The sequence below is a fragment of the Microcebus murinus genome, chromosome 21 (assembly GCF_040939455.1).
Source record: "Microcebus murinus isolate Inina chromosome 21, M.murinus_Inina_mat1.0, whole genome shotgun sequence".
NCBI lineage: Eukaryota > Metazoa > Chordata > Mammalia > Primates > Cheirogaleidae > Microcebus > Microcebus murinus.
The window spans coordinates 35,540,306-35,556,447 of NC_134124.1; the positions used below are offsets into that span (position 1 = coordinate 35,540,306).

The window sequence follows — 16,142 nt, forward strand, 5'->3', positions numbered from 1 at the left end:
GCACTGGGCTTAGCAGGGCACACTCTGTAGCCCGGTCGCCAGGAGCCCCGCGCCGGCCTGTCATCCCCGAGGGCAGGAGCCTCTCCACTAAGCCAGGTTCCACTCTGATCAAACTCTGCTGCGTGAGAACTGTCTGCTGCTCCGGTTCAAGGGCGGGGGAGGAGGCCAAGTGCGTGGGCGTCCTCGTGGCACTCTGCGTCAAGTGCTTTACGGACATTTGTCTCCCTGCTCCTCTCGGTAGCCTTGCAGGGTCGAGCAGTGGTAGCTCCATTTTACAGATCAGGAAACTGAGGCTCAAGGAGGTACAGTTGTTTGCCTGAGGTCACACAGCAAGGAAGAGGACCAGCCAAGATTTGAACCGAGGCAGTCTGATTCCATGGCCTTAACTCTTAAATAGCCAGTAGCGAGGCAGGGCCAGGATGAAATCCGCGGCTGTCCGATTCCAAAACCCCAAATTCTGCCGCCACACCGACGGCTCTCCTGAGCTCCGGTGGGATCGCTGGGAGACGGGGCATCTGTGTGCTCCCGGGGAGGGAGCCGCGGGGGACGGGGCCAGCGCCGCCACCAGCCGGTGCCCAGGCTGTGGGCTCCAGGCAGGATTTTCCGTGGCCTCACACCTCAGAGTTAATCGGAATCTCCCGAGAAGCAGGCAGCAGGAGCTGGTGGGGTGCAGGGGGGAGTGGAAACAGGAGGAGGAGGCAGGAAAGGGAAGAGGGGGTGGAGGGGTGACGCAGAGCAGGAACGCGTCGTCACAGAACTCGAGAACGGCTGTGCGTTTCCCTGTTTCCTCTGGCGTCAGTCCCCGAGACGCGAGGGTTCGGTTTATTCCACAATTGTGTGTCGAGTGCCTGCCATGCTCCAGGCCCGTGCTCGGGTCTGGGAACACAGCAGGGGACAAAACCCAACAAGGCCCCTTCCCCACGGAGGTGACATTCTGATGTGGGGAGACCACCGAGAAGTGTGAACAGCTGAGTGGGCAAGGTCGTTTGTAATGACCTTGGGCAGTAAGTGCTATGGAGCGAGAAGACACGGAGCTGTGATCTAAGGTGTTGTGGGGGGCAGGGGCCCCATCAGAGGGGCTCATCAGAGCAAGCCCCCTTGGAGGAGGACCCTGACGGAGTAGGAGCAGCGGGTTCTGGGAGGAACCGTGGGTGCTGAAGCCCACGGCGCCCCGGCCTGCAGCTGGAGACCCGCCCTTCGCGCCCGCCTCACTCCTGTTCCGTTTGCTCTCCGCAGGTTTGACATCTACAGGAAGGTGCCCAAGGACCTTACGCAGCCCACGTACACCGGGGCCATTAGTGAGTAGCCGCCCTCCTGACTGTCACCCCCAGCCCCATCCCTGTGCCCGCCCTCCCTGTGGAACGTGTGGTCCAGGGAGGAGAGGTGGAAAGACAGGAGGGAGGGGAGAAATGCCGAGCATCTTGGCAGGCCATTGATGTATTTCTTCATTTAATCTCTGTCCTTACTGTACTGTGTAGGCATCTTCTGCTTCTGGAAAGACCCAAAAGAAATGGGCAATAGTAACTGGGGCTCAGGAGTGGGAGGGGGATTTACTTTTCTCTTTATACTTTTGAAACAATTTGAGGTGTTTTGCTTTTTTTTTAATAGGGTCTTGCTCTGTCACCTGGGTAGAGTGTTGTGGTTACATCATAGCTCACTGCAGCCTCGAACTCCTGGGCTCAGGTGATCTTCCTGCCTCAGCCTCCCAAGTAGCTGGGACTGCAGACATGTACCACACGCCTGGCTAATTTTTCTGTTTTTTTGTAGAGACAGGGTCCAGCTTTTGCTCAGGCCGGTCTCAAACTCCTGGCCTCAAGTGATTCTCCCGCCTCAGCCTCCCAAGGTGTTGGGATTACAGGTGTGAGCTACCACCATGCCTGGCCCAGTTTGAGTTTTTGACTTAAGCCTGTTTTTGTCCATTAAAAAAAACAATCATGATCTCACCCAGATTTTGGTTTATAAAGACAATTCTTCCATAAAAGAAACCCAGGCTCCTTGGAGAAATGGCTGATTCCAGGCTGGGCAGGAAAAGTACAAGATGAGCCCGGAGCACCTAGTATCCCAAGACCCAGGCACCAACCTGAGAGAGGCCCCACAGACCAAAGCTGGGGCCATTTGAGTAATTAAATAAACAATATTATTGGTTTAGAACCCAAAGAATTAAGCGAAAGATCTTGAGTCCGTGCTGGTATGAGTAGATGGGGGAGACACAAATCTTCCTTGCAGAAGAATCCAGCGACACTCAGGCTGGGTGTCCCTCATCTGAAATGCGTGGGACCAGAAGCATTTCCGGGTTTGGAACATTGGCATCATGCTTCCCAGTCGAGCTCCCAAATCTGAAAATCCAAAATGCTCCAATGAGCATTTCCTTTGAACATCATGTTGGCGCTCAGAAAGTTTCAGATTTTGGAGCATTTCGGATATCAGGTTTCCAGATTTGGGATGTTTAACCTGTATCTGGATACTCCCCCATCCTGGAGGCAGAGTTTAATCCCCTTCCCTCGAGTATGGGCTGGACCTTGTAACTTATTTCCAAAGAACAGAGAACAGACAGGAAAACTAGAGACTTCACCATGAGGAAACCCGGGGACGCCACCTTAACCGTGAGGAAAGTTGACGTCACCGTGACACGGCACGTGGATGTCACGAACCCCTGATGCGGCGCAAGGGGCGCCTTTCCTCTGTGGGGTCTTCCCAGAAAACCACAGCCCGGTCCAATCGTGAGAAGACACCGCAGTCCAGCTCGCGGACACTCTACGGGACGCTTGGCCCGCACTCTTCCCAGTGGCAAGGCCCTGGAAACTGAGGAAGGACCGAGGAGCTGTCAGAGATGAGAGACAAGGACCCAGGGTGACTAAATGCAAAGCGAGATCCCGGATCGGTTCCTGGAGCAGAAATAAGGCCTCCGCGGGCAAACTGGTGAAACCTGAATAAGGAAGCTTAGTTTTTGGTCCCGCGCTAGCCTTAATTTCTTCCTTCAGACAAACGTGCCGTGGTCACGTAAGCCGTTAACGGAAGGAGAAGCTGAGTAAGGCTGTGTGGGAACTGTTTTCACTGCCTTTGCATCTATTATTATTTTATAATAAAAAGTTTGTTGTAAAAAACAAACCAAAGCCCCTTGCAAGCGGGGGATGCTTTAGCCTCACTCTCCAGATGACACGATGAGCTCAGAGAGGTGACGTGATTTCGCCGAAGTTTTATATCTCACAAGAGGTGGAGCCAGGCTGGGCCTCAGGTGGGCCCTCCTGCACCCCTCTGGCCTCCCCAGCGCTTGGTGCGGGACAGGGACGCTGCCCACGCACTGTCCCAGCCCTGCTGCCCCAGCCGCGATCCCTGGGCTGCGCGGTGAGATCAGAGCCCCTCCTCCGAGGTCAGGCCATTCTCATCTCAAGGGGATGACCTTGACACCCCACCCCCGGCTGGCCACCCTAGCCCTCCCTCCAGCTGGGCTTGTAGAAGCCACAGGAGCCTTCTTTTATTTTGCAGGGGGAGACAAAGTCTCACTTTGTTCCCCGGGCTAGAGTGTCGTGGTGTCAGCCTAGCTCACAGCAACCTCAAACTCCTGGGCTCAAGTGATCCTCCTGCCTCAGCCTCCCGAGTAGCTGGGACTACAGCCATGTGCCACCATGTCCAGCTAATTTTAAATATATATATATATATATATATATATATATATGTATGTATGTATTTTTTTTTTTTAGTTGTACAGCTAATTTTTTATTTTTGGGGGTAGAGACGGAGTCTCACTCTTGCTCAGGCTCGTCTCGAACTCCTCACCTCAAGAGATCCTCCCACCCGGCCCCCAGAGTGCTGGGATTACGGTGTGAGCCACCACGCCCGGCCCGAAGGTGCCTTCTTGAGCCCTGGAGAACCCAGGGAACAACGCAGCGGAGTGGCAGGATGCCTGTCACATGGGCAGCTGTGTGGCCTTGGGCAAGTCACTTCACCTCTCTGAGCCTCAGTTTCCTGATCTGGGGATTAAATGTGTCCAGAACATGTCCCCGTGCAGGGCACATGCTACGCCCTCTCAGTGTGGGTGACTCTCCTTATCACTATGCCGCTTTGGGTGTTGACCCCCGAGGACAGGGCAGTTAGGGGACCACGAGAGGAAAGGGGCTTGTTCCGTTTCTGAACCTGGTCCAGAAAGTCAAACGAGGCTCCCTGCCTCCCTTTCTACCACCCCCCAACAGCTCAGCCTCTGAATTCTTCCCAGTCTCTGCAGTGTCTCCTTTGATGTGTATCCTTCTAGAACTTTCTGGAAAATACTTAAGCTTTGATATACCTATATCATTGTTTTAATCACAAAAGGGATCATGCTGTGCACAGTGTTCGTGCCCTGCCTTTTTTCTGTCGACACATCCTGGACACCTTTCCTATCAGCACACAAACGGCAGCCACACTCTTCTTTCCAGGTGTGTCATGTTCCGTTATCTGACCACCTGTGGTGTACGTCACCGGCTCCTGGAGGGTGGACGTTCCCCGTTCCAGTTTGTTCCCATTACGGACATCCTTGTCCATATCTTTTTTATATCCTCATATGGTTATTTCTGTAAATGAACTTTCCTAGAAGAGGAATTACTGGGTCAAAGGGCATGTGTTGTTTTGAAATTTAGAAGGTCCTGCCAAATGGCCCTCCAGGGATGGGGTCTGGTAGGCAGCGCTCGGATGGCGAATTTCCTTACAGAAGAGGAAAGGTGTGAGGCATAGGAAGCCCGCCCTTAGCTACCATTTCGTGAGCAAATATTTATTAACCAGGTCGTGGGGCATGGCCCCTTGCCAGGCGCTGGGACCAGGTTGATGAATGGACTTTGGTCTCTGTCCTTAAAGAGCTGAGGGGGATGGGCAGACTCGGACACTCGCCATCTCATTACGTTGTGACATCTCATTATGTGTGACTGAGGGAAGGGTCAGGGACGCTGGGGACTCAGGATCAGAGTGTGAATTTTGCCTCCTCCACTTATGTGGCCGGCGAACTTGGATCCCTGGGTCTCGGCTCAGTGCCCCTTTGCTGGCTGCGCCAGGTTTCCTACCGGCCACCATTCTCTTGGGGTCACATTCCTACTGCCCAGCGCCTGAGTCGGAGTCAGAAGTCGGAGTCGGCCTTCGAGTCTTGCCCAAACATGGATTGAATACCTTCATCCTGCCTTCAGTATCAAGGGCCTTTCTGGTTGAAATACTTTTTACCTTCAAGTTTTTTGTCCATTCATTCATTCATTCAACAAATATGTATTTTGTGCCTTCTCTGGGCCAAGCGCTGCTGGCCCCCGAGGCCACAGAGGTACCGAGACCTCATTTCTGTCCTCCCTGCCTCGGGGAGCCTGAACGATCGGGACCTTTGACCTCTTGCATCTTGGCTGAAGAGACTCGATGCTGATTGTGTCCCCCTGCCGGGCTGACCAGGCTTCTGCCCAAGCCTTGAAAAAGCACACAGGCTTCAGAAGGAGGCCTTGCCACCCGTCCCCCTAGCTCTGGTCTGGGTGGCGTGAGAACCTGGGGCATGTCTGCAGGCATTGCACTCCCTGCCGTGTGCCTGTACGCTGTTACCGCACCCAGTGGGCTTGGGGCCCGCGGGGAGGGCTGCAAATGATGCTGAAATGGGAGTCCCGTGTGATCCTGGTCAGAAAAGGTGCAAAATTCCAGAGAAAGGATGTTTTGCCCACGCAGTGGGATTCTTTCTCGGGAGGTATAAGAACCGCAGCATGCAGGTGAGGGGGAAGAACAGCCGCCAGGACGTGCGGATTGAGAGCCGATCTCCAGAGATTTGTTCGGCAGCTGGCAGGGAAGCTGGAATTAATTTCTTTGTTGTGAATAAAAACCAAAAAAAACCATGGCCACTGTATAAACTGATGTGCAGCCAGTTTAGAGATAGATTGCTGAGTAGGCAAAGCACAGCTGGAAGGGGGTGCCCATGATGCTGCGGTTCATTTAGAGAAAAAAGGGGTTTATATACGTGCAGATGCTCGTATGTCTCTGGATGGACATGAGACTGCAGCAGGGAAGAGGGACTCAAAATATATGTTGTTCTGTGGCTGGATGTTTTTTCTTTTTCTTTTTTTTTTTTTTTTTGAGAGTCTTACTCTGTTGCCCAGGCTAGAGTACAGTAGTGTCATCATAGCTCACAGCAACCTCAAACTTCTGAGTTCAGGCGATCTTTCTACCTCAGCCTCCCAAGAAGCTAGGACTACAGGCATGCACCACCACACCCAGCTAATTATTCCTGTTTTTAGTAGAGATGGGGTCTCACTCTTGCTCAGGCTGGTCTCAAAACTCCTGAGCTCTAGCGATCCTCCTGCCTCAGCCTCCAGAGTGCTAGGATATAGGTATGAGCCACTGCACCTGGCCCGGATGTTTTTTCCTGTATGTATGTATTACCTATTTTTAAAAAAAGTGAAACCTTTCAATGCTGCCCCCATGCAACTTTTTCAAAGTTTGAAACCAATCGGGGTGTCCCCCATGTCTCAGTGTGAGGCCCAGGGCCTTCTGGGCCATTCCAGCCTGCATGTGGAGCCTGAGTTCTTGGGGCTCCTTTTCTAGGGACGCTGGCTCTGGAACACGTGGGTTCCAGTCCTGCCTCCCCGCCCCCACACAGTGGTGCCCGGGCCGGCCTGTTCTTCTCTCTGGGCCCCCCATTCCACACCCTGGCCCGGGCTCGTGCCGCCCGTCGGGGCTGCTGGGAGGGAGAGATGACGGTGCTGAGAATGCACTCGCGATGGAGCACACAGGCGGTGCTCAGCAAACGCTCGCTCCCTCCCCTCTGCACTCAGAATGCATCTTGGGCTGTTTGTTTCGAAGAAAGATAGGTTGATTGACTTGGGGCTGCTTGTTTTAGCTCGATGAGTAGGTAGGTAGAAACAGGTAAACAGACAGGCTAATAAGCTGAGCACCCAGCGTCAGCACCCACCATCATGGCTCTGCCAGTCTAGGGCCATCGGGAAGTGGGACTGGGAACTCTTTTCTTTGCAGAAAACTAAGAGTCAGCCAGTTTTTCGAATCACCAGACCCTCCCAGCATCTCCCTACGGAGGTCCTGATAATGAGCCAATGCTCGAGTGACTGTTACTGCCAGACACCATTTCACACTCAGCCTTTGTGTTATTTAAATCCTGAGAGCAGCCCCATGAGGCAAGTGCTACGATTGCCATCATTTTATAGATGCGGAGACTGAGGCAGAGAGAGGTTAAGTAGTTCACCTAGGGACATGCAGAAGGTGAGTGGCGGGGCCCCACGCGCCCCTGGAGTGTGACCCTGCCCACTAAGCTGCTCTGGGATAAGCTCAGGTGAGGGTGTTGAGCCTCACTTTGGCCCTAGCAGTGCCCCTGCGTCCCTAGTCCCGGGAGAGGAGCTGGAGCGTGGAGTTTTGCCTTTTGCGATGTCCATCTAGTGAGAAAAACATCCACAGATAACCAGTAAAACATGGAAAGCGTCCAGATAGAGGCTGGGGACACGCAGGATGGGGTGACTGGCTCTACCTCTGGGGGTGTGAGGAGCTCCCCTTCAGAAGGGCCATTTGAGTTGGGCCTGGGAAGATGAGTAGGAGTTCACCAAGCATAGAGGATGACCATGGAGGAGGAAGGGAGATGGGGAAGTTGGTTCCTGGCAAAGGAACAGAAATGAAATGCATATTTGGGGAACAGCACGTGGCTGGGTATGGCTGGGTGGTTGGATGTTGGGGGGTGTCAGGAGATCTGAGTCCCAGGGGTGCTTGTTATGTCCTGTCCCGAGGAGTGACTCGTGGGCCACAGGCTCCCATGCCTTTGGGGGCCGGGCGGGTGAGAGACACAACTGACACGGGCAACTCTGGGCTGCTCTGCACTCAGCGTGTCAGACACACGGGACCTTTCCTCACGTCCATAAAGAATTCTTCTCTTGGCCGGGCACAGTGGCTCACGCCTGTAATCCTAGCACTCTGGGAGGCCGAGGTGGGAGGGTCACTCAAGGTCAGGAGTTCGAGACCAGCCTGAGCACGAGTGAGACCCTGTCTCTACTAAAAATAGAAAGAAATTATCTAGACAACTAAAAACATATAGATAAAATTAGCCGGGCATGGTGGCGCATGCCTGTAGTCCCAGCTACTCGGGAGGCTGAGGCAGGAGGATCGCTTGAGCCCAGGAGTTTGAGGTTGCTGTGAGCTAAGGTGACGCCACGGCACTCTAGCATGGGCGACAGAGTGATACTCTGTCTCGATAAAAAAAACAAGAATTCTTCTCTGGAAGTGGCACTCAGCAATCTCCTTTTCCCACGCCTGAGGCCCGGGGCGCCTGTTGAGGGCCCCACAGAGGGGTGACGAACAGCAGCAGGCGCTGCCGCCGCCTTGGGATGGGGCAGCAGGAGGGAGTGGCGGGGCTGCGGCAAGCCGGTGGGCCCAGACCCCTCGTGGGAACGGGCGCCGGGTGTCCTGGAAAAGCCAGAAACCTGGCCTTTCATGCGGTTCTGCTGATTGTTCAGTGTGGACTCCACATCTTAAACTCTGGGTCACTCAAGGCAAACAGAACGCCCCTGCGGGCCGCCCGTTGGCAGCCTCTGAGTTCGGCCCCTGCACCGCGGCGGCTGGCTGGCGGAGAAGGCCGGCTGCCCGGGGACGCTGCCCACGCAGGGACCCGCCCCGGCCCGCGCAGGCCACTCTCAAGGCGGACCCCTTTCTGGAGGTGGGGCTGCTTCCTGTGGAGGCCACGGTTCAGGAGGGCCTTGGAGGGCCAGTGGGCACCCCCAAACCCCGCGTCCCGGGGCCTCCCCGCTCCCCTCCGAGCTGGCCTCCCGCGTCAGTGCCTCCCCTAACAGAGCGGTCTGTGTTGTTTCTTGCAGTCTCTGTCTGCTGCTGCCTCTTCATCCTCTTCCTCTTCCTCTCGGAGCTCACCGGATTCATAACCACGGAAGTGTAAGTCGCGCCTCCCCGGCGGGCACTGCAGGGCGTTCGGGGCCCAGACGAGGGAGGGAGAGGTCGCGATCGGGAAAGAAACCTCCGAACCTTCCAACCTGTTTCCCAGGCGAGGCACCGGTCACACCCTCTGGCCTCTCCTGTTTCTTGGAAGGGTTTAAGGTCGGAGCAAAAGTGAAGGTTGCCCAAAGCCGGAGGGAACGTTGAGTCCTGCGAGGTCCCGGCTCGCAGGTGGACGCAGCGATTGGCTCCTCGGTGCCGTCTGCGAGTTTGGCTGGCGGGCCTTCCCCCTGAATCATCACAGGGTGTTTGTGTGAGAGCTGAGTTCAGAGAAGGGGTGCAGCTGGCTACCAAGGAGGGGTGAGGCTGCTGGCGTCAGAGCCCAGCCCCTTCGCCAAGCCCCTTCCCACCGCCTGGGCCCACGCGGTGCGGAGTCAGAGTGGGCTTCCTGGCAGCGGCTGACGCAGAGTTAATCCGTCCATGGTTCCTAGAATTATCCGCCGTCCGGGTAACCCAGTGAAGGCTCGGGGGTGTGTGTAACAGAAATGCCATTGGGATTACTCAGCCGGGCCTCGTCCCGTCCCGTCCCGTCCCCTCGAGATGGAATTAGACCCAGGAGCTTCCTGCCTTTGGCACTGGCTCGAGGCTTCAAAGGCTTTTCGTTTCTGTGTTTGCAGCAAGCAAGTCGTCACGGGCTGGGCCCCGGCCCCCCGCTCCCCTGTTCAGCCTGGAATTCTCTTTCTCACTTATGGAATTTCTCAGTTTCCTTTGCCTCCCGCTCAGATAGGCAATGGGAAACTGCAGCAGAGCCGCCTGGCCCAAGATGGCCATGTTGTCACACAAGCATCAGCACCTTTGACCCTCAAATAGCTCCAGGAGCAGCTGTCCTGTCCCCTCTTTACATCAGAGGAAACTGAGGCTCAGAGAGATGAAGGAACCTGCCCACAGTCACACAGTTGGCTGGCTCCAAGCCACCAAGCCCATCTCCAAGCCCACGCGAGTGCTTGACCGGCACGCTGAATGGCCTTGTGATGGAACCACTGGCCTCGCCTGTCTGGACACACCTTCCTTCCCTCCACTGGTGTAGGAGAGTTTGCCTTCCTTGTCATTCGGATCCTGTTTTAACCCCTTTGATGGCACCAAGGCCCAGGGTGCCTCATGCAGTGGTGGGAAGAGCATTGGACAAGGTACCGGAAGGCTCAGGGCCAGGTCTCTGCTTGGTTACTACTTTGCTGTGTGACCCTGGGCAAGCTGCCAGACCTCTCTGGGTCTCAAATGAGGGAGGGTAGGCCAGAGTCAAAGCTCCACTTCCAGCTCTGGGAGGGACTTTGTCTACTTCCCAAGACATGACCCCCATAGGGTTCAGAGAAGGGGTTTCATGCCCCCCCAGGTCCCTAGTGGGGGACGACTGTCTGGGCCAAGCATCTTCTCTGTGCACGACTGGGGCCCTGGACTTCTCAGGGATTGTCCTGTCATGGATCGGAGGTGGAAACAGAGCGAGGCTGAGACTCGCTGGTGTTACGAGGTACCTGCTGTGTGCCAGGCACCCTCTGGCCTCTCCGGGAGGGGCCTGCGTGGCTGTGAGAGGGTGCCGTGTAACAGCAGCAGGGACCACGCGGGCAGGAGCGCCCGCCAGTGCGGGCCTGTGGCAAGAATGACCTGGTGACGTGGAGGAACAGGAAGAAGGCTGTGGGCTGGGGACAGTGGGCAGGTGGGAGGGGAGAAGGGGCAGCGGGCAGAGTGCGGAGGGCGAGGGGCGGCCCTGTACGCTGCGGGCGTGATGGCCCTCGCTCCTTGAGTTGAGCTCCCGGAGCCCAGGGCCAGGTCGGCCCCTGCCTCCGTGTGGGTGCCGCTCAGAGGACTGGAATGCCGGCGGTGGACACAGGCAGCCAACAAGCCAACAAAACGAGACTGTTCCCCTTAGTGCGAAGTGCTCCAAAGACCAAAACCAAAGCAAGGGAGGAGCTAGAGAATGAGGGGGCCGTACATGATGTTTTGAAGGTCAAACCAGATTATTTGGCCGAAAGGGACTTAGTGTAGTATCTGATGTAGTTTAATATCAAGAAGTCCCTATCCCTCCACGCATTCGTTCATTTCCTATGTGTCCCCATGCAACCCTAAAAAGGTTTTATGGCCACTCTGTGCCTGGCATGCCATAAGTGCTCAGTGAATGTTAATTTCCTGTCCCTTCTTTCTGCCGTCCTTTGAGTTCAGAATGGGCCTCTCTCACCTGCGAGCAACGTGAGGGGTGGCATTAGTCAGCTCAGCCGTGGCGAGGTGGGGCGCTGAGGCACTGGGCCCCGACAGGTGAGTTTTGACGTCACAGCTTGTGAGAACGCAGGAGGGCCCTTCAGCAAGCCCGGATGCGCGTGCCGCTCACCAAGGGGGGCTGGCTGTTCCGCAGAGCGGTGTGTTCCCGCTGTCCCCTCCTCCACTTCTCCCAGACTTGGTCCTCTGGCTCCTGGGGCATCCTGGACACCCTGACCCCGCCAGGTCCCCAGAGAGGTGGAAAGATGAGGAGTGAGGGGCCGCTTAGTGGTGGCCCGGTGCTAAGCGGGCTCCCTTCTCAGTGTGGGAGGCCGAGGGGGCAGGATGAACAGAGAGGGTGCATGCACCCTGGGGGCTTACTGAACAACCGGAGGGGGGGGAGCATCGCCCCTTTGGCATCTGCCATTTGTCGGAGGCCTCTCTGACCTCCCAGGAGCCTTGCAGGTTTGGGAGGAACAGCAAGTCACAATTTTGCTCCTTTCCTGGGCAGCTGGCCCTCTCCGGTGGTTTGGGACTCGGGTGGGTCAGCGCCCCTCCCCCCACCCTGAGACTGTAACCCGAGGAAATGAGGTCACCGCTGGTTGGATCAACATTGTCCAACCTGGCCTGTGGTTATCAGTGACATAAGACGCTTATTCTGGCCTGGCCCTGTGGGGAGGGAGGCATGTTTGTTTGGGCGGTTGGGCTTCAACCTGGGCTTCGGACAGGCCAGTAATTATCCTGGGGAAAGGGCCCCACAGGGTGTTCTGAGACTCCGAATTTCCAGGGGAGCAGTCTCCTCCTCGGAGAGCCTGGCCATAGAATGTTCCAGCTTTTGGCTGCCCAGGCTCTGACTGCTTTAATAATTATTAACCTCATGAGGATTTATGACAATAAAACATAGCAACTGGAACTCTGTTGATAATTCGTAGCATGATACAGCCCATGGCACTTTCCAGTTAGGGTCTGTGACGTGACCACACCTAGCCCCCAGGTCAGCCCTTCCTGACGATCATCTCACTGGGTCATCCCAGAAACCCTCAAGGTAGCTACTGTTGTCAGCCCCACATAATGGCTGGGGAAACTGAGGCACCAGGAAGTTAAAACCATATGAGGTCAGTGAATGGTGGAGCCAGAGGCAAGCCCAGTCTTCATGACTCGGGGGCCCAGACTCAGCACCCCCACTCTGTCCCAGCACCCTGCTCTGCCCAGAGCATTCTGGGGCCCGGGCACATGGGAGCTGCTGCTTTTGGTCAGAACAGTTGGCTGGAGGACTCGGATGCACCAGTCTAGGGTGTGGTGGCCACGCAGGCAGATAGAACCCCTGGGGGTGGGGGCTTGGATGTCACCGTGTGTCGTGTTCTCACAGGCCTGGGATGGGGAAGCCAGTAGCTTAACAGAGGAGGAGCTGGAGTCTCCCTCTGAGCCCAAGTTACCTGCCTTGAGCCTGAATTGGGGACCAGGCTGGGCAGCGCACCCCTGGTGTCATTTAAGGAGCATTAAGGACATTGCTCTTAGCAGGGGGAGGCCTGAAGGCTTCTGAACATGGAGGGACAGGTTTATGAAGATGGGATTGGGTGGGGCAACCTGGAGGAGCTGGGTGAGGACCCAGGGCAGAGAGGCTGAGGGTGGGGCAGGGCTGGGTAGCTGGCTGTCAGGGGACAAATTCTGGACATCCACCTGGTGGGTAATAGATGCACTTCCGTTTACCTGGAAGAGTCAGGATCTGAAAAGCAAGGTCGAGGAGCACTCCCTTGCATGGGCTGCCTCCCTCCCCTCCCTCGCCCGCCCCAGCCCTTGCAGCTGCGCCCTAGCCCTTGCAGCTGCGTAAGTTTCCGTTTGATCAAATGTGAAGCATGGAGGTCAGCGACTTTGGGCAGGAATCTGAACTATTTGAGTGCGCTTCTAAAAGCAAATAAAATTGTTTTCCATGGATGTCATCGGACTCACGCCTCGGCCTAGAATTTCAAGGCCTTCCATTACATTCCACCTACACTCCCCCCACCCTTCCTTACCTTCTCCCTACAAGGCCACTGCTTGCCAACACTCCCACGCACTTGGCCACTCTGAGCCGACTCCCAGACGCCATCTGGGTCCCCTACCTGGAATGTGCCCCCCACCGCTCTGCCGGTGCATGCCTTCCCCACTTCCTGGGGGTTCATTCGCAAGAAGTTTCAAGCATGTGCCCTGTGCTCAGGCCCAGAGAGCGCTGTCCTGGCGGAGGTGATGGAGGAGGCTTGTGGGGCACAAAGTGGTGGGCCCGGGACCGCCTTCGTGCCCTGCAAGCCACGTGGGCCCTGGTGGGGGCACATCTGAAGATTATCAAAAAGAGCGATGGCACCTGCAGCACAAGTCTGCTTGAGGGACACTCGCTCCTCAGTTTTTCACCAATATGTGTCCCATCTAGGCAGCGTGATGCCTTGGAAAGAGTGTGGACTCTGGGCCCAGCCTCTGGGTTCAGATCCTGCCATAGTGTCCCTGTTATTATCAACTCATTAAACGTTGATACTAATAATAATAATAGTGGGCATTTTTTGAGCACTATTTCCTAAGACTGAGCTCAGCGTTTCTCTTGTTCTTGTTTAATCTCAGCAACCCCATGACATATAGATGCTGTGATTGTCCCCATTTTACATCTGGGGAGACTGAGGAAGGCAGAGCCCCTTGCCCAGGCCAGTCATCCAGGAGATGGCAGAGCCAGGATTCCAACCCAGCCAGCCTGGGCTTCACTCACGCTGCTGTATTTTCTTTTTTTTTTTTTTTTTACTTTTAAAAACTTTTTAATTTTTAAATAGTTATAGATTCAAAATTGCAAAAAGATTTGCAAGGAGGTCCCAAGCACCCCCAGTCCACCTGGTACCTGGCCGTCTTTCATCAGTAGACAGGTGGGAGATGGTGACTCTGTCCCATGCTGTATTTTCTTTACCAAGAAGGGACTGTGGCAGGCTGTGGAAAGAAAAAGACAGAGACACACTCCGCCGTCGGGCAGCCTGTGGCTTGGCCACCCGTCTTCAGCAGCCCTGTGATGGAGCTAGGACCTCGTCCTTATCTCCTCTTCCTCTCCTTTCCTCTCTCCCTCCTTCCCTTCCTTCCTTCCTATGTTCTTTCCTTCTTTTTAGTGAGGTCTGAATAACTCACAGCAAAGTGCAGAACCCTTAAGGTAGAGGGTTGATGCGCTTTCACCTGTGTTTACCCCCATGTACCCATCACCCTGATCAACACACACCTTTCCGTCACTGGTAAGGTTCCCATGAGCCCTTCCCCGTCACTAGCCCCATAGATTTGCCTATTTTAAACAACATCGAAAGCTTTTCCAGTTTTAACAGAGAGGAAACTGAGGCTCAGGGGGGTGAAGCGACTTGTCCCAGGTCTGCCAGCCTCTGCGTGCCAGCGCTGGGGGGGTGAACCCGCACCTGTCCGCCACTGCTGCCGCGGGTCTCCTTGTCGCTCACGCCAGTTAGCAGGAGTCAGGCCCACAGGAGTCCTCGAACCGCAGTGGAGCCACAAAAACATTTATTTTTATTGCAGGTAGACTGACTGCCGCAGCCCATTGGCCTTTTAAAATCAGATCGGTCCCAGCCAGTAAAGTCAGTGAGCCTTGGCAGGCCTCTGCCCCGGGGCGGCGGTGGCAGGAAGCCAGCAGCCAGGGAACGTTTGCCTTGGACTGGAAGGCGGCGTGTTGACCTCATCGGGCAGCACAGGTGACTGAGCCGTGTTTATCCCGGAGCCGGGCCCTCCAGGAAGGAGCCGGGGAGCAGCGGGTCCCTGCCTTACATAACCAGACTGGCTGCACCGCAGCCCCTTTGTTCTGCGTGGCCCTTCAGCCCTGGGGAGCCTGCCCCTGTTCGTTCTGGTTAGGAAGACGGGGACCCATGCCTGGAGAGGCCGCCTGGGCCTGGCGGGTGAGCTCACTTTGGCGCCACCCCTGGGATTCACCTTGCCGTTCGTTGAGGTCACCTCCAGAGGATTAGCAGGGGTGACATCATCCCACAGTCCCTCAGTGATGTGCGGAGGCCCAGCCTGGCCAGGTGGGAAAGGTGAGTAGCTTGAAGGAAGAGTCCCAGCCGGGCAGGGAAGCCAGCGGCTCTCCCTGGGTGACCGTGGCGTTAATCACCCGGCAATTTCGTTACTCAACAACCTCCAGAGTTGCCAATTAAGGCTGGGGTGGAAATTGGGTGCTGAAGGCTAAGGCGGAGCCCTTGGCTGCAGGGAAACCCATCTTCCTCCAGCCTCACTCCTCTCCTGTGTGCTCTTGGTGGCATCTGACACAGGCCAAGCACTGTGAGCCGTGCCAAGCACTGGCCTCTGTCTCCCCTCCCCACACCATGTGGCCTCCCAGGGCCAGGGCTCCCCTCGTTTTCCCCCTTGGCCCTGGATGCTGAGGGCAGGGAGGCAGCATGAGCTGTAGGAAGCCTGGGGTTGAGAGTCTAGCTCAGCTACTTCCTGCTGTGTGACCTTGGGGTTGGAACACACCCTCTCTGAGCCTCAATTTCCTGGTTTTAAAATGAGGGTCAGGCCATTTCACCGCAGCAGATGGGATAACGTGGATGCATGTTACCAGGCAGGGGCCCGCTGTTTGAAGGCCGAGCCCCGTCTGCTGGGCTCATGTCTCTGGGAATATCCTGGTGGCCCTCAGCAGGAAACAAGCCCTGGCTGTCCTTCTGAGCCCACCGTGTTCATGGAGCACCAGCTACATCGCAGCGGGTGCTGGGGGCACAAAGATGGGGTCTCAGTAAAAACAAAATTACCTTGCCCTGATCTGACTCGTTCTTTCCCTGAGACATGCGGCCATTCACAAAGCTCAGAGCTGATTGCTTAGTGCGGTGATCGTCCCTTGTGGCACAGCCGGGCCCAGCCAGAGCCCAGCCCCTCCGGCACTGCTCCAGGCCGGGCCGTCAGGTCTGTTTCCCTCTCCTCGTGGGGACACATCCATGTCCACTGGGCAGCTCCCCAGGGAGCTCTCCAGGACAGCTCGGGCTCGGCTCAGCTCTGGCTTTGGTGCCTCCCGCCCCAGTCCTCTT

General features: G+C 56.1%; 1 protein-coding gene across 3 annotated transcripts in view; it reads left to right on the top strand.

The window, feature by feature from the left end:
- ERGIC1 (endoplasmic reticulum-golgi intermediate compartment 1) overlaps positions 1-16,142 on the top strand; it is a 103,630-nt gene that overhangs the window by 49,817 nt on the left and 37,671 nt on the right. For all 3 annotated transcript variants that reach the window (XM_075996291.1, XM_075996293.1, XM_075996292.1), the window contains 2 exons: positions 1,237-1,298; positions 8,802-8,874. In XM_075996291.1, the coding sequence (XP_075852406.1) occupies positions 1,237-1,298; positions 8,802-8,874 (135 nt within the window). The remainder of the gene's footprint in view (positions 1-1,236; positions 1,299-8,801; positions 8,875-16,142) is intronic.